At 43.4% G+C, this 22,620-nt stretch overlaps 1 protein-coding gene across 1 annotated transcript in view; it reads right to left on the bottom strand.

Moving 5' to 3' along the window:
* Positions 1–3,140: 3,140 nt before the first annotated feature.
* Positions 3,141–22,620, bottom strand: part of KCTD15 (potassium channel tetramerization domain containing 15) — a 35,865-nt gene continuing 16,385 nt past the window's right edge. The window contains exons 3-5 of the mRNA XM_010006168.1: positions 15,923–16,067; positions 9,590–9,895; positions 3,141–3,692 (exon numbers count right to left, since the gene is read on the bottom strand). Coding sequence (XP_010004470.1) covers positions 3,537–3,692; positions 9,590–9,895; positions 15,923–16,067 — 607 coding nt within the window. The 3' untranslated portion in view covers positions 3,141–3,536. The remainder of the gene's footprint in view (positions 3,693–9,589; positions 9,896–15,922; positions 16,068–22,620) is intronic.

Below are 22,620 nucleotides of genomic sequence, written 5' to 3'. Positions count from 1 at the left end.
CCAATTTGTGTGAAAACATACTCCCTTATTTGTACTTATTTTGTAAAGAAATAAAACAATTTACTAAAGTAACACATTGAGTGACATACAATATTAATTTATCAAAAATGAGTTTCACATTGTCTTGTTCTTAAGCACTGTTCAGAAACATTTTGCATTAAAATATTAACAGAATACCCACAAAGAAATATTAAAACCAAATACTTCAATGTTTTGTTGTGCTGATTCTTATCCTTTGTCAAACATCTAATAAAATTGTCAGCAAACCTCAATGCCATTAATACAGTGAATGAATGCACTCAACAGTTGCTTTTTTCAGAAGCTCTTGGTCCAATAAGCACAACATAACATTGTCTTTTGCTTTCTCTCCAAGATTTGGGAGCTCAGTGGTGCAGCAGGGTTGTACAGAGAGACTCTTGTTCTTCAAGCCACAGTTTCAGTGCTCAGCAACAGAGAAGCAGAACAATTTTGTTCAATCAAATTAGGCAAAAAACCAGGCCACGTTTACTTTTAGGCTTTCATAATAAAAGCTTTTGCTGGCTGCACACCACAGCTTTCCTGGACCTTCTATGGTATTTTAAAACCTGTTTTAGCGACACTGAGCAATGTTCTTAATTATGTTGCTGTGGTTTAAGGCCAGAAGTAAAAATTCAAATCAGCTTTTGCTGATATTGCTGCCTAAAAATAAAGGGAAATAAGTAAAAAAGCTATAAATGAAACTGTAATAAATTTTAAATAAGTGACCTGAAGTTACTAAACAAAAAGAACATGTCCTAGCTCAATTTTTATTTTTTTTTTTAAAGGCATATTTCTTTTAACCAAGTGATTGTTTCCACATGTCTTCCTTGCCTTAGTGCAGTCAATGTTGTGATGTCACAGCTCAAACTTTCCATCTCAAGTTCACATTTAACGCAGCTGGCACAGCCCAGAACCCTTTATGGTGCCACCTTAGCAAGCTGCCCTAAGTACTGGAGCTGCTTTATTGTGCTATATAAAAAAAAAAAAAAAGAGTAAACACCAAACTGAAGAAAAACAAACCATCCAACCACAAATACTTGCAGTGCTGTGAATGCTACAGATATCTGGGAGCATCAGCCCTCTTCCAGCTTGGCCAGCGCTGCTGGTGAGAGCTGGACGTGCCCAGCACTCAGTGTCTTGCCCTGCTTGCAGACTGCCCTGGGGGAGGCTTGGCCTGAGCACCAGTGGCGGAACTGGGCCCCTGTTTTTTAAATGTAAACGTGAGTGAGGTGTTCACCTCTCCTCAGGCTGAGAGGTAAGGAAGGGAGAGGACACACGGACAGAGGAGCGCTCAGCCACCACTGGTGCTTGCTCTCCCTGTTCAGGACAGGACAAAAGCATATGTAGGATAAAACACGGAAGGTAATTGGATTATTTAAAGATACTTTGAACTTAAAGTGAACTCAATGTATGAAAGTAATAAATAAACAACTTTTTTTTTTCTTTTTGTAAAACATGGCTACATCAAGCTGAACGGAGCCAAAGGCCGGAGGAGACGCAATTGAAAGTTCTCACCTCTTTCAAACAAGATGGGAGATAACAGTGAGTGTTCCACCCTACTTGCTTATTTTTGATCATTTACTTTACAGAAATGTTTATGGCATGAAGTACTGTATAAGAAATGTGCATACACAAATACATGACAATTATACGTTAAGTTCTTTACAATATTAAATGTATAATATACAATTCTACAGATATCTTACATACAAAGGTGAATGTTGTGCCATATACTCAAATATGGCAGTGCCTAGCAACTTTAGAATGTCATACAAGTATAAAACCACAAAATAAAATACAACTCTTTAAAAGTAGACAGATTTGCTCAACTGTTCTGCTAAGTTAGCAGGCCAATACATATTGGCTAAGGTTTCCAGGAGAGATTTCTGAGTTGAGTAACCTAGGTGAGAAAAACCTGTGGAGGTCTGATTTTCCACGGACAGGTATCCAGCCCTTTTCCAAAAATCAGACCCCTGCTTAGACTGCACCTTGGATGGTCAGGACAGCCCATGACTTTTGAAAATACTAGTCTTAAACATGTTTTTTTTTAATCTATTGCCTGATTTGAATCATTTGGCATTAAAGAATTATTGACCATTCAGTACTCTGTCCCTTGTTCTGAATGGATGTATTTATGCGTCTAAAAAGAGTCTTATTAAAATTAATAATCTACAACAGTATTCTATAAATTAATGTGGGAGAAACTAAATTGTGATTAACACATGAATTAGATATTGAGGACCCAATCATGCTAAACAGCAATAAACAGGATTTAGCAGAATGCTATTTATAACCTTGCACCTGCAAACATGGTGCTGTCTCCTGAGTTAGGAAGCCCTGCAAGTCAAGAGTCGATACTGATGCATGGAAGGAGCAGTAACCTCCTGCAGACAGTGGGCTTTGTTGAAGAGAAGATTACACAGGTAGCAGGCAGCTACAGAATCAGTATTTTAAGAATAGTTTAAAATAAGAGAGGAAAAACAACCTAAATAAGAAGTGGCCTGCTTTCATCAGACAATGGCAGTAGAGGGTTTTAACATTTCTTTGCAAAAATTCCTGACCCATAAAGAGTAGGCTTGTCCAAAATTCTTAATGTTTCCTCCTAAATATGGGCTTATCACATGGTTAGTAAATAAGTAACAAGGAGTGGCAGAGCTCGCTTGGCAGAACCACACTTCTTTGTGATGCAAAACTTTACAGTTTTTGAGTCAAAACAAGACTGACTTTAAGAGAACTACAGCTCCACGTTAGGTATTTGACCCTTGTGTGATGGCAGGTGGCATTTTGTTTTGTGCTTCCAGATCCCTACTTCTGCAAATATTCCCATAATTGGCCTTGCCAAATTTTTTGTTCCTTTTTTGTTTTGTTTGTGTGTGTATTTTTAGTATTGAGCACCAGTTGACTATAAATCGGTCCTTTTCTGGTTCTGGATTCTGTCCACAAAGAGATAGATATTTCAGTTGGAAATGTTGTATAAAAATAAGCCATTTGCTAGTATGAGTGTGTACAATCACGGAAGTGTAACGTAATATATGGAGGTGTAAAGCACGTCTGATATGAAGGAGGTGTGGTCATCAGGAGGATCCTCAGTGCAGTTTTTAATGTACCATCTTCCTCTTGGAGGCGTCACAGCATTGGGGGATCGTTGGAAAGACTGGCAGAACCGTTTCTCCTGTTGATCTGTTCAGATTGCCTTCATTGGTCTTTCTGTAGAAGTCCAATCTAAGGGTCAGGGGTTTATGAAGCTTTGCCTTCTTCACCACCACAGCTGTTCAGCCCAGAGTACATCCCCAGCAGGCCTGGTACGCCCAGCATGCTCAGGAATTTCATTGTGAAAAATGGACAACTGATTTTTCAAATGCATCTCATGGCTGGCTATGTGACAGGTAGTTTCAGAATACCACTAATCGGCAACATCAAGTCAAAATATTTTTGCTAATACTGTTTTGCAAATCCTTAGTGTTTCACATAAGGGACTATTAAACACTTCTACGGTTACAAAGGAGTACAGGTAGGGTCTAGTCCAGGGGCTCCTGTTTTATTCTGATTGTTGGGGTAGGTTGTGGTCGTCTGTCTTCACGACACAGCACGTATTCACTGAACTGAGAGGAATCCACCCCACCACCACATGAAGCTGCCACATTAAATCCTTTCTGAAATAATCTTTCAAGCACCTGCAATGTAGGGGAAAAAAAACAGATTAATATTTAGCAAATTTTACTGATAAAAGCATTCAGGAGCACCAGATCTAAATGATGGCTTTAGTCTTTTGAGTCCTCATTGAATGAATATTATTCAGCAATAATTCTGTAACTTATTCTTAAATGACTACACTGTGATTAAAGTCTCGCTCTCAGCAAACCTCTGTAGAAAACAAAAATTAATCAAACAAATAAGCACTCTGCAGACCAGCTTAGTACATTATATAGTAAAATACTGGACTGCAGTGATATTGATGCTATCTCTTACTGCTTATAGAAAGCAACGTCGGGTTTAAGTTGTAGTAAAGAGTGCCCATTATTCATTAGTAATATGAACAGTCTGACAGAAAGGGGCTGAAAACATTTCTCAGCTCTTCCTTGGCAGATGAAAATGTATTAGAAGACCGAGTGAAACTTCCACCAGGTCTTAATGGAAATCACTACTGTGATTTTTCCATTGCTGGAAGGGAGTGCTGCTTTTAGCAAAGCATGGCAGGGACAGGATGTAGAGCCAAGCCGTGGACAATAAGGAAACATTCTGGCCCAAGAAAGAGGTTAATTCGTATTGCCCAAATATGTATTTTCTCTTCTTCCTTCTAAAGAAAAGTTGGTGCAATTCAGATGCATGAATTTAAGGAACCCAGAGGCAACTTTAATTTCTGAGACTGTCACACAGCACATTACCTTAGGATATACTGATCTTGGCAATATGATTGGGGCTGTGTTTTCACATGGGTGAGTGTGTTGATATACGGTTTCCCAGCAGAGCAGGAAGCACACAGGCTGCTCTTGGTCTTACGTGAGAGCAGATGCTAGATCCACCTGTAGATCTGCAGTGCAAGATCTACTGGAGGAGATGCTGTGCTCACTCTCTCTGGCAGCTCTCCCAAGTCCAGAGCAGCAGCAGCTCCCTGAGGAACGCCAGCGTCCTCATATGGCATGAGTCTTCCACCCACAGTGACAGAGACTAAGCTATTTAAAACTTGTTCACTCAACCTAGAGAAGTGTCTCAGCAGCATACCCATGTTCAGGTGGGGTCAACAGGTTTATGTTACAGCATTTGCTCGCTTTTTTGGTTTTAGTAGCCAGTACTACTACACCTACTACAGTAGTACTTAAGTCTTACATTTCAAGGCCCAAGATGATGATGTTAAAGATTTGCACACTAGACCTCTGTCTTTACCCTCACACACAGACCCATGTGAGGCCAAGGTGCGTTTCTTAGTGCACTGCATCTTCAGACTGAATGTTGGCTTTGATTTCTCCAGAAACATCAGTTTAGAGCCTTTATTAGTGCTAACTGATTTGAAAGGACTGCTGTCTCCAAGGTGGTATCGTAGTGCAAATCATAGCAGTATTTGCTCTTTTTAATCCATGGGTACCCTGCTTTGAGGTTGCCTATATTAGCCATCTGTGTTTTAATCCATTGGGTTATTAGTGGCAACTAAAACCTTGTACTTGCTACCCTGGCAGCAAAGGACAGGCAAAGGAAAGGAGCTGCTCTAGCACAGCTTTGCCTAGGCCATGCAGAATCTGCTGCAAATAACTTGCCCAGGGAGCCCTGCCTGGCCTTGGTACACACAGATTTATGTTCTCAGAAAGTCGCATCTGCCAAATTTCACTGACTTTTGCCCTGATTTTTATTTGCTTTATACTGTAAGAAAGTTGGAACTGAAAGATCAAAATAGCACCCCAGTGTACGGAAGAAAAATTAACCCAGAGAGATTAAAAGAAGGGTTGGGAGGAGAGTGGGTTATCAAAATGTATTGAGAGAGAGCTTAAAACTCTCTTGCTTTGTCTAGGCTGTGTGCAGCCTGTGGGACAGAAATAGAGTGCAGACAGTAACTCTTGCTCCTGGCTCAAAGAGGAAGGCAGGAGTTTGAGAGGGAAGGAGGAATAAGACATGCTGGAGAGAGTCCAACAGAGAGCTATGAGGATGAGTAAGGGACTTGAACATCTCTTCTATGAAGAAAGGATGAGAGAGCTGGGACTGTTTAGTCTTGAGAAGAGAAGGCTAAGAGGGGGTCTTATTAATGTCCATAAATATTGGAGGGGTGGGTGTGAAGAGGAAGAAGCCAGTCTCTTTTTGCTGGTGCCCAGTAACAGAGCAAGGAAGAATGGGTATAAGCTAGAACAAAGGAAGTTCCGCCTCCAACATGAGGAAAAACTTCTTTACCATGAGGGTTATGAAGACTGGAACAGGCTGCCCAGAGAGTTTGTGGAGTCTCCTCTGGAGACTTTCAAAACCTGCCTGCCTGTGTTCCTGCATGGCCTGCCCTAAGTGATCCTGTTTAGGCAGAGGGGTTGAACTAGTATTCTGTGATTCTATGGTCATCAGACTGCTGTTTCACAAGCTGGAGCGTATTTTGACTGTAATTATGTATCCTGTTCCTAGACTTGGCAAGATGAAGATGAGAGGCAACCCAGCTACAGGAAAGGAGGCTTCTTCCATTGAACTGGATAGTGAAACAGAGGTTCGAAAGGTAAGAGTTCAGAGAGAGACATGACTTCAAAATCCTCGCTAAAAACTTTTTTAAATCAATTTGCTTGTAAGACAAAACAAGCACAGGGGTGCCCTTGGCTTGCCTCAGTCCAAAGCTATGGAAGGCTGCTTGTTAACATAGGACTCATCTTTACTAAGCCAGCTCACTGCAAACACACAATCCAGGTAGACATTACACCTTAGAGCAGTGCACGCAGAACAAAGCAATTCATTTTTGCTACCTGCGCGCTCGAGGGACTAGACTGCAGGCTATCAGCTAGTGTTAAAACTTCACCATCATCAGTTTTCTCAGCAAGAAACAAAACAGGCCAAATCCTGTAAACAATGCAGAGAATGTTTAAATATTGTGGAGTTTTAAGTGTAACTTGGATGAGGCTGAGCTCAGGTCTATGGAGAAAGCCTCCTAAATGAGGAGTTTCCATGTGTGCTGAGCACTGGTTTGTATGTGCCAGTGTCTGTGTGAGACTGAATGACATGTTGAACATCAGCAGATTTAAATGCCATCTAGTGAATTGGGCTCTATGTGCTTCACTTTTTCTGAAGCCAAGATACAGACAGAGGGAAACCAGTGAGTGTCTCTGAATCACATAGAATATGCCAAAAAATAAACGAGTATCAGCTGTGATTCTCCTATGTACAGGGACACACACACAATATTAAATAGAGGATTTGTTCTATGGTTCAATATACCCTGTTTTCCAGTATCCTGAGCACACTGAGATACTGACTCTGATTTTGTTGGAAGGTTTTCCAAATAGAAACATGATACTTCCACTTATTACATCTAATTTAAATTTTGCAGAATCCTAACAAATACATTCTTGATTATGAAGGCTGAATGCTCAACATACACAAGCATCACAGAATTTTCTCCAAGGTAAGCTTAAATATCTCACCAGAACCTGCTGTAAGGAGTTGAAAAAACAGTCTCAATCTTAAGAAAATTTTATACCCATATGTAATTACAAATGGGTTTTAAGAGCTACTGAATTTTTTTGGCTGCCACTACCTACTCAGTGTTGAAATTTTTTTATTCATATGCACAGTTCCTGACACAAAACACTTAATGAAATTCTTCTCCTAACATCCAAAGAATATATAGCAGTTCTCCTACCAAATACATTCAGCAGGGCATGGGGAGACACAAGTGATGCATCTTGTCAAACAGCAGGCAGACTTACTGCATCACTCTGAGATTCTTTGGAAATTATTCGCTCTTTCAACCACTATCCCTTCTAGCCCATCTCCCTTAAGTCTGTGCATTTACTTCACTGTGCTTTCAACTTCTGATGTAATACTATTTTGCCAAAATATCCTGGGAAGGGGAAGGGCAGTGCCTATGCAGTGACCAGAGGCCATCAGAGCCAATGATAATTAGCTGCTGATTTCATCAGCCTTTGGTCTCAGAAAAGCATCATTTTACAGAAAGTGTTTAAAACCACTTTATATTAATTATATAGTAAAATGATGTAATTTAGTAAAATGATATAATTTAATAATATTAGACTGTAGACTCTTGGACAGAATTTTTTTTTTCACAACATGAACCTGCAAAGAGACTCTTTGATTCTGTCTGAATTTTAATTTAATTCAAAACATATTCAAATAATAGCAATAATTAGCATTCAGCTTTTACTATAAGCACACGTTTCCTACCAGTATGCCACTTTGGATAAAACAGAGCCAAGTGCTTAGCCATGTGGACGTCAGTACTTTGACTGGCTGCTTGCAGGGCTGAGCCCATCAGTGGGCCCTTTATTGTTCCAGTTATTCTGATTTCTTGCACACATCAAACTCTTATTTCATGGGCAGTGCAGCTGAGAAACAAACATGCTTCCCCATGTACTTACCTTTGCTGAACTGCAGCTGCTCCCTTCTCCACCCAGCACAGTGATGAATTCAGCCCTATTCCCACTGCTAGGAGACAAATCTGCTGCTGACCCACCTCCAGCCTTCTGGTTTTGGGGCAGCCCAAACTTAACCTTGCCAAATGTATAAATTGCCAAGGACTGTGCAAAGTTAACCACAGGCACTGGACTGTTGAAGTTCAACCAAATTACAACACTTGGGAGTCTTGAACCAAAAATCACCAAAAGTAGCTGGGTTTAGAATGGTTTCAGACAAAAGAGCCTCTTAGTGTCCAGAGCACCAGGGAATGCTGCCCCAAGGAGGGAGGTGTCAGTGTCAAATACAGGTTGTTAAAACAACTCCATCCACCTTTACATATTCTGGTAACTGCAGGTTTCCAAAAAATGTTGTCAGCTGGCAGCTTGGGAGATGGAGGATGCCTCAACTTCCTGTGTAGTAAGGTAAGCAAGGGCTCTAGATCCTTGCCCTCCCTTGCTGTTATGGCCTGCCTGGCCAGCCCATCCCATGAGACAGCTCTTCTGTGGGTATTTGGCCACAGGGAAGTATATCAAGACCACTAAGGCATTTCCCACAGCCCAGCTAACATATGCAGCCACAGCTCATCTGCTGGGGACAGTAACTTTGGAAATATTCCCCTATAAGTTGATTGCACTTCCCATAATACAAGTACTTGCAGCATGTTTTAAAGACAAACATGCAAAACCCAAGAACTCTGTTTTGCCCTTGTTAATTAGTGCACAAATTAACAGCATCATCAACCCCGTTCCTTCTCTGCAGCCCAAGGACAGCTACAACACCAAAGCTTTGGCTGCAGTGGCAGTGATCTCTTATGAAATGCCATTTCTTGCCCATCACGCTGCTACCTAAACACAGGCCACATATTTATTTCCACTACTATCCACCTATCTGTCCAGTTATCTTCTTTTGTTTCATATGTTTAATTTTAAACTAAATGTCAAAACTCTGAGTATAAAATGAAATACATTTTGTTTAAAATACTCTGGGCAATTTTTATAGAACATCCTTTTGAAAAAAAAAAGTGCAGAGATCAATTTTTTTAAGTCCATCCCGCAGGCACCATCATTTAATTATGAGTGAGACATAAATTATGCATTTACACATTGTTGCATTTTCTATAAAATGGTGTGGAGATTTTTTTTTTGTAGTTTTTGGAACTCTCTCTGTCTTCCTGGGGGCACTTTAGTGGAAAAAAAAAACCTGCTGCAGGCTATACATTGATGAAAAAAATTAGCATTTATCAGTATAACACCATTATGAGACCAGCATGGCACTAACATACACAAAATCTAAATCTATTTTTCTGCTTAGACTTAGGAAAACCTGAAAGACTGTGATCTCACCAGGCAGAAAATGTCTCCTTGCAGTATAAGCACTGAAGGTAATTGGGCAGAAGCAAATAATTTGCATATAATTGAACAAGAAATAATAAAAAAACCCAGCCCAGCAAATAGATGAGCCAGCACGACGAGGCCATTACCTGCACTGAATTCAACCGGCAGTATCCGTTCAGTGGGAACCTGATGACGTGGGTAGGGTCCTGGTTCCAGCCTGCGTTCACAGAGTTGCACATGACATCCCCGGTCTCTGGGAAAATCTCTTCTATTAAAGCTTTCTCCCCACTCAATGCAATTCTTTCCCCCAGATCTGGAGTCACTCTTACGACCAAGCAGTCACAAGGCTGGAAATGTTTCCTTTGTTCTTTCTCTTGTTTCCATCGCTCAAGTTCCTTAATCATTGGCTGCAGCTGGTAATACTTTGCTTCTTCATATAAAAGATTAAAGTCCTAGGAGTTAAAAAAAAAAAAAAAAGAGAGAGAGAGGGAGAGAGAGAAACTAGAAATGCTTATAGTTCTCTTCTAAAACTGAGTATTGTTTCTGTTTGACCTACTTAGGCTTATGTATTGTCAGCAAGAGTGCAAAGGCAACAGGTACCCACATACTTTGTCTTCTTACACCTACACAGAAAACCACACTGTGTTAAGTGTTGAACCTATTCGAGCTGACCATGAAGTTCCCATCGCACCGAATTATTCTTTAATTTATTATCCCACAATGCCAGAAGGCTTTACTTTTGGATGAAGAAATCAAAATAACTGGTTGCAATAAGCAAAGCCTGCCAATGTAACAGAAGATGTCCTGAGCTCTAATCTTCACTCTTGGCCTCAGATACTCACTTCTGATCTTACAAGAGAAGATCTCAGGCTTTGCTGTCACCTCTTGCACATGTTACAAAACAGAGATGTCAGTTCAGCTTCACTTCTCACCTGTATTTGCTGAGTCTCAAATTCAGCTGCAGCATCCCAGCTGCTCCTTGTGTTTCATGACTATTCATGTATTTAAAGCTACTCTGGAGCCTGGTAAATTATATGGAAGTAGTGACCATCCTGCTGGCTGGGAGCTCAGCTGTGCACTCCACCAACTTACTTCCCAGTCATTTTGTCCATCACCTCACTTGGGCTTTGAGCACTTCAAATTCCCAGTTGCACCAGCCTCTCTCTGCAAAGAACTGCCCTTTGCTTTCCTGGCCCTTACCCCTGCTTACAGATACAAATGCTGCACCACAGGTAACACTACGGGATTTTTGTGGAGTGTGCTGTAGGTCAGCACCTGGGCATAAAGGCCAATTCTCCACCACTGCAATGAAATTAAATGAAAAATCGTAAGAGTGAAATGACTGGAATCATCTGGACTGGAAAGAAGGAGATGACAAGAAGTAATCAAGAAATGAGGACCAAAATTACATGAAAAATAATGGCAGCACCGCTGCTCCAGGGCTCAGGGAAGAGGGGCAATCAAAGGCCAATGAATGTGCAGCACAAAAAGGGGCAATTCTTCATAGCAGCTTGGAATTAACCTGTAAAATCTGCTGCTGCAGGGTATTATTGAACCAAAGTAGTTAGCTTTGTTCAAATTTGGCACCACAGACCCACAGCAGTAGTGCAGAGGTGCTCCTTCACCCCAGGGCTGCCCACAGCCTGGAGATGTATGAATATTCACAGTGACACTGGCAAGGTTATCACATTACAAAAGGGACATCAGATCCTTTACATCTCTTTGATGTCTGTTAAGGCTGGAACAATATGCACCCCACTAAGGGAGAAAAAAGGACAGGAGAAGGTGTTGAGAGGGAAGAGTGATAAGAGCAGGCAGGAAGAAATGAGGGCAACAAACTCACTCATGGGAAGTAGCTGGAAGATGAAAAACATTAGGAAGCTTAAAGAAGAAATCATATAGAAAGTATCTGCAAACAAGCAGTTGGGAACAGGCCAGACATAGAGGTGTGGAGGCTGGCTGCATTAACTGGTCTCTAGGGAAGACAACATAAGCCCCAAAGCCTCATTTCCTGATGGAAGGTATTTTCCCTACTCTCCAAAATCAGCACTCTCTGCTGAACCAATGCTGCTTTCCTTTGTCCACCAGTGAAGCTCCCTGTTTACTAAGCATGGGATCAGCTTAAATCTACAAACCCAGGATCACCCCCCCTCTCCCACAGCCAGCTATTAGCCCACTGCATCAAATGCAGCTCTGGAGTGACTCCTGCTAGCCATCATTTTTCCTAAAACATACCAGGTAAGTTTTATATTCTGATATAATTTTGTGATAAGACAACCTGCTTTCAAATGAAACAGCTCTTCCACTACTGTTCCCAGAATGATACAGTTACATTTCAGATGGCTGTGTGGAAACTGGGGCTGTGCTGGAGCATCACTTGCTCCATGGGACAAAGGTGTGCATCTGCTCAGAACTGTCTGGGTTAAGCCGACGTGTTTGGGTTAGTTTCTAAAACAAGACTCTCCTCTCTGTGTCTATTTCGCACTTGGGCTGAGCACAAATATGCTGGGAATGGTTCTACACCTGGAAGCAGGGATTTGTAACATAAGCTGGGAATCTGAGGTGTGCTGGGCAAACAGGCAATACATATTTGTGGCAACAGGGAGTCTGGGTACCTGTTACCAGGCAGTGGCAATAAATAAAGGGAATTTGTTGCACCATAACAAGTAGAGGGAATTAAAAAGTGTCTTCTGCTAGGCAGGAAAAAAATTCATTGCTGTTCACTAGTGACAGTACTGGGAAGGGACACACTCCATGTGCTGCAGGCTGCCTGGACCAGCCACCAGCAGTACAGCCTGCCCCACCACCCTGACCTGCTCCAGCTCCTGTAACAGGACATCCACTATTTCTCCACTGAGAGGCTAGGGCACTGCTATGTAATGTGACAATGGGAGGGAAGAGGATTTTGCTAAACCAGGAACAAAGAATGAATGGCTTACAGCGTGAGGGGAGGGTCCAGTTCTCTAAAGCCTCTGCTTGAGCAGGGTAATGGACTCAACACACTGCTAAGTACTCAATCTTCTCATTCAGGTTTTATGCACTGTTTGGAGTACTGTGCATCTGCAACCGGACTGGAAGTGATGCCCAGCTCTGGACTGTCTACCCAGGATGCTCAGGATGCCCAGGTAATACTGACACAGGCATTTCCACCCTTGCTCTGTAGATACAAAATCCTACTCTGATGATTTGCAGAACTTTAACATGAAATACCAAGTAGAAGAATTCAACCCACAAGAGACCTTGCCAGGGAGGCACATTTCACTGCAACAGGCTGCTGAGCAGTGGCAAAGTTGAAATTCAGCCTTAGAGCAGCCTGTCCCAGCTTCTGTCTCAGGTGTATGCTGATAAATGCACACTAATACTGTACCCTCCCTCTGACAGGCTGCAGCCCTGGTGTCAGTGCAGTGTTGTTGAGCAGCCAGCACCATCCCACATCACATTTTATACAATATCCAATGTCTTGTCTACAATGTCTTGTAGGACAATGATGCATCTCCCATTTCTTCTAAGGATTATTTCCCTATCTTCCTAACTTTTTTTAACACGGTGAATCTTGTGGCAGCACAGCCCAGAGTCAAGCACCATCTATGGTAGCTAATGGAGCTGTTTGTGGTTAGCCAAGGAAAACTTGTTACAGAATGTAATATTGTCTATGATGATTTTTGTTTGACAATCTCTAAGCAGGGAGTGAGTCTCAAGTAAGTAGGTATGATAGGTCCTGGTTTTGCCTGAATTTTATATTTGCAGTGATGGGGACGGATGCTGCTCATAAATTTTCTGTGGAAACAAGCCTGATGGCAGGGGGAGATCCAAGGCAGAGAATATTTTGGCTGCAGAGGAGAGGCAACTCCTGTGCCAGTCACCCCCTAACCCAGCACTGTGGCAGACTGGAGGCTGATAGCTCCACACTCTCCTCAAGGACATTTATTGGTCAAGGTCCCAGGTGCAGGAAGCTGCACTGGTGCAGGAAGAGGGAGCTGTGAGCAGCTCCAGGCTGCTGGCCACTGCTTTGCTCAGAGTGGGCTGGCTGCAGAGGAGAATAAGCCTAACAACTCATGGTGATTTCTCAGACTACTTCATGTGGCTTAAAATCCCCCAAACCTGGGAAAACTATGTGAACTATAAGAGTGTTGCTTTCAGCTGGGTGACCTGTCAGATACTAAACACTTTCAAGTTCTGGCTTATTAGTAGTTGGAAATGTAATTAATATTCACTGTAAACACACCAGTCAGACTTGATAATAAAGAATCACTAGCCTAGGAACACATACCCCACTTTCTCTGCATTTCAGTGTTAACTTAATCTGAAAACAACACTTAAATAGCAAGCACAATAATGCTGGTGCAGTACTAACATTCCAAACTTTCCAAAATAACCATCTGAGCAGCAATTCAAGTTGAAAAGCAACTTGGCTAAACCTTGAGGCTAATAAACTGCTTGATTAAATTAAGGGGTAAAAACTAATAAATATTCAAAACACTTGATAATGCTTTGTTTGACATAAAGAACATTTAATGCAAGTCTCACTGGAAAACCTGTCAGGTTTTATACCTTAAATAGAGTTTTACATTTAGAAACACCGAGTGATTCCATTTTCTGCCTTTGATTATTGTCTTCTGTCACTTTAATCATGCTGGTAAAATTACAAGATTTCTGTGAAGTCAAATCCGTTTACAATGCAGTTTTAATATAGCTTTCCAGCGCATTCTTCTATGCATTTTTATTTAGTTACTCCCTACCTAGCAATACTTTGCTTTGTTCTTGAGCCCTCATTAGCCTGGGGTTTGCTCTATACCTCTCCCAGAGGGGAACTAAATAAAACACAGTTAACCCTATGCAAAGAGATGGTCTGGAACAACGGACTGAGCCTGGGCACAGCGCCGGCTCTCCTGAGTCTCTCCCAGCCCTGCCAGCGGCTCACTGCGCAGACAAGTCTTTGGCATCTGCCAGCACTCTCATCTCCAGGCTCTTACCAAATCCTGCTGGTTTTGTTTCACAGAACCTCTGAAATCTGAATGCTGGTTGAGGCCACGATCAGCTCAAACTACATCTCTTCTACTCTCTCTTCTCACACCTTCTTGTCCCACTAGATGGTTCAAAACACTGCCACTAAAGCATCTCTCTGGCTTTTCTGGAGAAGCATGCTGCTTCTCCACCCACCCCCCTTTACCTGACCCATCTTAAAACCCACAGGACTGTTCTGATCTTTAGCTTCATTCCTACCTGTGTGTTTTCTCTCATTTCTCTGTAAAGAGCTTTTCTTGCATCCACCCCTCAGTGCTCTGGCTCATCTCACCCTGCTTTGCAGCACCCCAGCTCCCAGACCAGCCTCCCCAACCTGCCTGCTGCTCCCCAGAAAGACCAGTGCTGAGAACAGCCCTTCTGGGCTGGAGCTCCAAAACCACTGTGAATGCCGAAACTTCTCCCTGCCTTAGGACTAGATGTGTGCTCCCATCGCACAGCACATCTGCTCAACATTAACTGTAAACACTCCCACGCTGCGGTCAAATGCGATTATACTCATAACTTAGGCAAGAATGGCTGAGGAGCAGTTTGCAGCATGAGGATCAGCTGTACTCCAAAGCTTAAGCCACCACAGCAACCACAAATCTGAAGTGACTCAGCCATGACTGGCCAAATTATCTTGCCTACCTAGTCCAACATGCAAAGTGAAATCTTTCTGCACAGCACAGGAACTTTCCTTCCCAGCAATTCTCCATGTCCTCTAACTAAGCAGTTCCCTGTTGCCATCTCAGTTTATTAATAATTTCATCCTGGACTCAGTGGTTTTGTTGAATCTTGTCATCTACAGTTTGGGCACTTTTGTCCTCTAATTTTCATACATAAGGATGACAATGTTGCAAGTTTTGTAACTGCAAAGCCAAATGAACAAGGCTAGAAGGAGAGCGTTTGAACAATTGGGATTTGCAAAGCAACAACCAGCACCATTATTTCATAGAAGCATGCATTGCTCCTTAAAAAGCCCTCAGTAAATTCCACCTCCCCAGAAAATTTTGTGTAAAAGATTACTTCCTGAAATCAAAGTATCTGTATCAGCTATATCTAACAAAAAAATCCTCATGGGCTTGTTTAAGGGTGTTTCTTTTTTATACCAACTGAAAATGACTTCTACAATTTAAGACCTCTAGGTATCAAATTTAAAACATTTTTTTCAGAATCTGAGCATTAAACACTGGTAAGTGCTAGCTGCTGATGCTGTTTCTTAATTGTTGTGAGAAAATACAATTAGTTTAGAAAAACTGATTTAGCCGTAAGCTTCATCACTTAACTTTTTGTGGTATCCATGACAACCATTGGTCCATTTATTAAGTAACAGCATCCTTGGTGAAATACATAAGTACTAAAAATCTTAACAATAAACAGAAAAATTTTCTTAAGTGTGTTTAAGGTCAAGCCTACACCAAAACAAATGACAGAATGGGAGGAAAAAATGGATTGCAGACTATAGCTTTCCTTACCTTAAAGTCATCTGGGAGCAGTAGCTTAGATGTCCTTAGGAAGCTTAATATATATCTGAAAATTTCACCATCTCGATCAATGAAATAATGTTGTTTTAAACTGTCCAAGACAATAGGCTCTGTGCCATTAAATAGGCGACTTATTCTGAAAAAGGAAAGAAAAAGAAATGGGCAAAAGAGACAAAATCTCATTACACCCTCAGGGGTTAAGAACATGCAGCCAATTTAGTTGTATCAATTCAATGTGCATAAGGTAACACAGTATCTTAATTTGGTGACAAACAAGTGCACAGAGAAGGATGCCTCCGAGACACATGTGCACCCACATGCTCACACACACAAAGTAGATGCAGGTACACGCACTAGCAGGAGACAGCTGCAGCTGCCTGGTGCTAAGCTCACTCTGCCCCAAATCAGGGCTGTGAGTTAGGCTCATGACTCCAAAAGGAAAGCACCTATGAAACGCTCACACCATGGCTGGCAGAGTAACTTGGTGAGAACATACACCGTTGGCGCCATTGTACATCCCTGTCCACCATGTCCTGCTAATGGAGAACCAAATGGTTACCCAGCTGCATCTGCAGCACTGCCTTGTGGGACCACAGTCCCACCACCAGTAGTCCTGTGGATCAGAGCCTGGCAGGAGAAAGCAACATGGCAAATCTTTTGTGAGCAAAGAAGAGGAAGTGAAACTGGGGAGTCAGCTAGTTGTAGGACCAAAATACCACATCAGCTACATCACTCCAGCTTTCTCCACGTCCTGAGCAGCATGCTCTGCAGAAAGCAAATCGGGCATCTGCCTGGCTGTTCTTCTTCCTGCCTCTGCCCTCCAAACGCCTGGCTGCTCTCAGAACACTTTGTCTTCCCATGAGAAATAACCCAGCTGAATATATGTTCTTGAAAGGAAAATCGCAGGAGACGGACAGCAACGACCTATTAAGTAATTGAGTCCATCTCTCTGACAGTGCAACATTGTTCCCAACTGCAGAGTGTATCCTGTTTCAAAGTCAAGTCTTAAATAACCCCACAAGTGAGGACTTCTCTGTTTCTCAGAGAGACCATCCCACAGCCTGCTGGATGTCACTGTTGAGCCGTCCCTTCAACTCGGATGTGCAATCCTCCCATGTCCCTCGCTGAGACCAGGGCAGGGCCTGCCCCTGCCATGGGTTACAAGCTTACCAAACCCTGCTAATGGCATGTCACAGCCACAGCCCCACTGTCTCCCTCCTTCCAGCACCACCACCTCACCCCAAACTTTCTGGCCCGGCAGTGAGGGGGGCAGATGTGAGACCACAGCCTGACTGGGGAAGGTGATGGGAAGGGGCTGGTTTTTGCCCCCCACACGCAGTGCTGGTGCTGGCACTGCACCTTGTGCCACTTGCTTTGGGGTGTGGGATCATGGTGAGATTTGCTCTATGCAGCTGCACCACGCTCTGATCTTCCAACCTGCTGATTTAGTTGCAAATTTAATTAACATGCAGTTTATTTCTAAATTAACTGTGGAGATATTAAATAGAACTGGACTTACCAAGTCCCCACAGAATTCAGCTAAAAACCTTTCTGCCCTCTTAAGTAAGCTCCAGGTTTTACCACCTGCTCTCATGTCCATGTCAGCATTCAGAGAGTCTGAGCTACTTATGAGAATAATCAAATGCCCCCCTAAACACTAATTATAATGTTTACTGTTTTTCTTCAACCTCTAGCTTTTCAGTGATATCCAAAACCACTATCCAGTTCATGCAGCAACATTTCATTTATATAATCCCAAGGCCCGGTAAGCCTCCAGTAATTCATTTTTTTCTTCTTTTGTTGTTACTTTAGGACTATTTACCTGAGACAGTTAAATATATTGCTGTTATATAGTGTTATATAGTATAGTGTTGAATTTTATTCCAGGAACTAGATAGTTAATGTATTTCCTTAGGCGTGTGGGCCAGTTTGCTGTACTGGGTTAGACTGAAAGCAGAAGAAACACTGATAGAGCAGCTTAAGGTTCAGTACGGTCCATTTATTTAGCAAATTTGTGTGGCCATTTTGAGATCTTACACCTAAACGAGCTGGGCTGTGGCTTAAACCCCTTTGCTGCCCTTTCTCTGCAAAGCGAGGCAACAGCTGCTGTTTGGCTCCGCCACCCATACGGGGGAAGGTTTGCCAACAACGACAGGGCACAGGGAAGACATGGTACAACATTTTAATGGGCAGCTCTTTAATGTAGTGAAGCATTTTTTTGGTAATGAAAACAAAACATGAATTTTGAGGCCTTTGTGGAGTGCCCTGAGCTATATTTCTTCACCAGCAAAATTACTGCTGGGGAAAGAAACTTGCAGAGTGTTGAAAGACTTAACTGCCACCCCAAAAACAGTGATGAATAGTTTAAGGATTTATTCGACATTTTAGGGTGCTCATTTTAGAGAGTTGTTCCAAAAATCAACTTCACTGCATCATGTTATAATGCTGTGGGCAGAAAGCAGTCCTGCTTCTCCCTTTTCACCTTCTCACCAGTATAAACCATACCTGTAGAAAGTCCATCAGAAAATGCAATACCATGAGAGCACAAAGTGAACTCAAGTGATGCATTCAAAAGGGAAGTTCACCTGATAGGGTTACTCATCACATTTGAAACCATGGAAAAGAGCACAGTGACCATGGGCAGCTCCACAAGCCCCATTGGGACTTGATGTGCTCAGTGGATGAAGCTTGGGTGGCCAGAATGAAATGCCAAATACAGAAGCACAGAAGCAAAATGTGCACAGGCTGTGAGCCAGCAAGTCAGTGAGTACAAGGGGATGGGAATGGTTTTGCATTGCGTGAACTTGTTGCTGTTCAATCAGAAATTAGGTACCAGCCCAGCTGGCGGCCTCAGAAGCCTTTCCCTCCAGCAGCCTGCCATGTGATGTGAGTTGAAGTCATGGGGAGTGGCTGCAGCTCTCAGACTGGGCAGTAGTCACCCTGGAAATCATTGTACTTATGAGTGATCATGGTGCCAAGTGGACAATTTGGGTGATGGCATGTTCATGACACTGTACTTCCAATTATGTTTATGAAGAGGTGGGAGGCACAGGAAAACAGAGATGAAGCAAAAAGAGCCACACTTGGATCCCACAGTGATGGGTGAGTCTGCGCAATGAAATGCTGCTTCAGCATTTCCACCTTTTGCAAGAGATGCTTCACTTCCTGATTTAACAACACTCTTTAAAGTTCTGTCCAAGACTTAATTTCCAGATAGGGAGCAGACTGAGCCAGGGTCAATCCATGTACTTGCAAGCCTAAGGATAGCTTAGTTGCCTTTCCATTGTCTCCAGCCCCCTGGCCAGGTCCCACTATGCCCACACTGTCTTCCCACTGTATGGCTCTTCCCAGCCATTTGCCACCCTTGTGGCTCCTGTCATTCCAGCAATGTGCTCTTCCCTCCTGCCCAGCCACTGCTCTACAGTGCAGCCCACCCCGACCCTCGCAGGGCCCCTACTCCTGACCACTGCTGCCTCATGTCCCTGTGGAGCAGAGCCACTGTGGAGCTGGCATCCAGCCTCCAGCTTAGTGGGTCTTGCTGGCACCTCAGATCCTGGCTAGATGCTCTTCCCTGCTCCTTCCAACATCCAGAACACAACCTGTTCATCCTATTTCTGCAATTTCTTTGTGCTTCTGTTGTTTCTGCTAAAGGCTTTTACATTTTCAATAATGTTTTGCCAAAACGCCAAGGGGCAAGTTTCTAGCTTTGTACCGATTTTACTATGATATTAAGATCTCCTTTTATTAGATTAAAAACAAACAAAGCAGCCAGCCAACCCACAAGGACAAGAGCGCCAGTAAATTCTTTTCTTAGTTTCTTGGGCAGGGGAGGAAGCCGAGTGCTGTGTGCAAGTACCTGCAGACGCTGCTGCTGCTCACAACCCTCGGAATGCTGGTGACCAATTTTTCACCACACAAGCTCCCTGCAGCATGTGTCAAGATAGGAGTATAGAGGGGGCCTCCACAGCAGAGCTCACAGATCACCATCTCCTTCATAAACTCACCCAATGCCATCTTAGAAGCAGCCAGAGCTTTTTGCACTCCCAGCTCCCTCTGGAGCACCCTCGGTCTTCCTGAGATGATCACTGAGCACAGATACAGCCCTGCACATCACACACTGCACTTTGGGATGGGAAAGTTTGGGGGGGAGGGCAGGCTGACTTCTGGTTTGGAGCCAGTTCAGACATTTTCTTGACAGCTCTCTTTTTTAACAGAAAACTGAAGTTCTTTCTCAATGAATCTGGTTCCAGAGGCTTTAGGAGGAGTACCAAGTGTTACGAGACCTGTGGGACAACCACACAGCAGCTGGGGCTGTGGCAAGCGCCAGCAGAGCGTTCTGCTCCCCAGCCCCACCACCAGGGAGGCCACTGAGGTCCTGTCCTCTCCCATGCCTGCCCAGCCAGAACAGCAACACAGTGTAAGTAAAACTCTCTATCACAACATTGCACTAAAAGTATTAATTTAAGTAATTAGGTGATTAATATTTAACTGTTCAGTTATATTTTTGTCATTCATAATTTAGTTGTTTACATTTATTAAAAATTGATTCTGTAGACACTTTTTCTGCCCAATGTCAAATCAGCAGGGAGTGCATATTTCAGCAAACTGTCATTAGAATGTTGTCTCTTCCCTAATTTTATGGGAGGAGAGGGGAAGAAGAGCGAAATGCCTGCCTGTGGATCTTGCGGGTGGATCCCTGTAGGTCTGTGCTCCACTGGGTGGTGCCTTCTGTTGTACCTGCCACTCCCCCATGCCCTCTCCCGCTCCACTCAGCACAGACAAGCAGCAAAGCCAACGTGAGCTCTGCAGCTCTCCGTGGGTTGTACAGCAGCTGCCAGTTGTATTTGACTGCTGGGCCTTGCTGTGGAGCTGGAGGAGGAGAAGGTGGTTGTGGGAAATGCCACAGAGAAGAGGAAAAGGGTTGTTTAGAGTTGGGATACCTAAGCCTGACCTGAAACTACCCTGTGGGACACATTAGCAAAGCATCCCAGGTGTATGAGCAGAGTCCAGTCATTGCTGCTGAAGACAAACAGTGCTCCTTATCTCTTAAATATTTGGTCGAGGTGGCTAGGATAGAATTGTTATCTGCCTGGAAAAGAAAAAATGCTGTGAATTGGAGCAGAGGTGCTTGAGAGGCGGGAGTGCCTTATACTGCGTCTGGCACTGCTGCCTGAGTAGCTATGTCTGTTTTAAGTCTGTTACCTACCCTATCACAAGAAAGTAACTGCAGGGAAGGAAGAGCAGAAAGCCACTGGAGAGGATGTGCCCTACCCAACACAAATGTGCCAGGAGCAGGCCCTGCTACATCCCAGCTGCAGCAAAGCAGTCTGGACTGGGCAGTGGACAGTGCTGCCAGATCTCTGCAGTACTGTTTTTGACATTTTGTTTTTACTGTTAAACTGATTGAGTTTGTGCATAAGTTCCCAGCAAAGCAAACTGTAGTGGAGAAAGCACCTGCAGCTGCTTTCCACTGAGAGTTATAACACCCAACCTGTCCAAAAAGTGGGCAGGGCTGGCCAGAGGTGGACAGGGATAACCCAGCTGAGCAGTAAACAGGTGTCTTCTGCCTTCTGGCCTGACATAGTTGAGGGAGAGTTGTTAAATATTGTCTCTGCCAGGACACATGCTCCCTCATGCCCTGTACAGTGAGTAACATGGCCAAAGGTTGCATTTGGCTGCAGCAGTTTTCTGACCTGCCTCAATTTAGAACTTCAGCTATCATTAATGCAAAAGTGTATAAACAAAGCTCTGTTGTAAAGCTATACCATACCTTCACACCCTGGTACCTGACCAGTGCTTTTAAGCCCTTTTCCCATTATGGGGAAACAGTGCTAAGGAGAGGAACCGTCTACAGCAGGGGGCTTGTGCACACACGACCAGGCTGTGATGTGATGCAAACTCTGTGCAGGTTTTGCCCTTATGGCTCTGCCACAGAGCCGTTCTATCCAAAGACAACATCTTGACCACCTTGGATTGCTTTCAGACATACATTTGGCTTGGAAGATGCTCAAGCTAGGGAGGACTTTGTTGTAAGCATCTTTTAAATCTTTTATTTGTACAGTGATGGAAAAAGTGTGTGTGTGAGAGAGTCTGAATCTTAAATTGGGGTATTAACTGCTGCTCTGCAAACTATGAAAGCCGAGCAGCCACATTTGCTTTGGGACTGGTTCATGTGCCTGAAGACGTAGAGAGGTGGCCCAAAGGGGATTTCTGGCCTAAATAAGCCCAGATCAGGTACCGCCCTCCAGCCCCAAAAGGAGTGCAGGCATCAAGCCAGCACTGTTAGGCTGGTCAACACTCCATGCATGCTCCAGCACTCTGAACTCCAACTCCTTCTCCCACCGCTCCTACAAGACCAAGGAGAGCACCATGGTTCAGCAAGGCAGCTTCAGACACCAGTGTCCTACAGGCACTGGCGGACCCCATACAGGCATTGCTCAGCCCCAGACCCTTCAACCCTGATGGCAGAAGTGAGCAACCACAGATACTAGAGTATAAAACTGACCTGTGAGCATCAGATGGAGATACTAAATCCTGTAATACCGCCCCTCTATTTTTAACAAGAAAAGAACATCAAGTAGCACAGTCCAATCTCAGCAGAGGGATGGAGGAGGTAACTCACACGGCAATACGTTTATCCATTTCCAATTCCTATAAACACCTGTTCCTGCTTCCACTGCTGATCCAGG

This window comes from Chaetura pelagica, unplaced genomic scaffold (assembly GCF_000747805.2).
Source record: "Chaetura pelagica isolate M959 unplaced genomic scaffold, ChaPel_1.0 scaffold139, whole genome shotgun sequence".
In the NCBI taxonomy this organism is placed as follows: domain Eukaryota; kingdom Metazoa; phylum Chordata; class Aves; order Apodiformes; family Apodidae; genus Chaetura; species Chaetura pelagica.
Note: the sequence above shows the minus strand (reverse complement) of the source record. Positions and strands in the feature narration are given on the sequence as shown.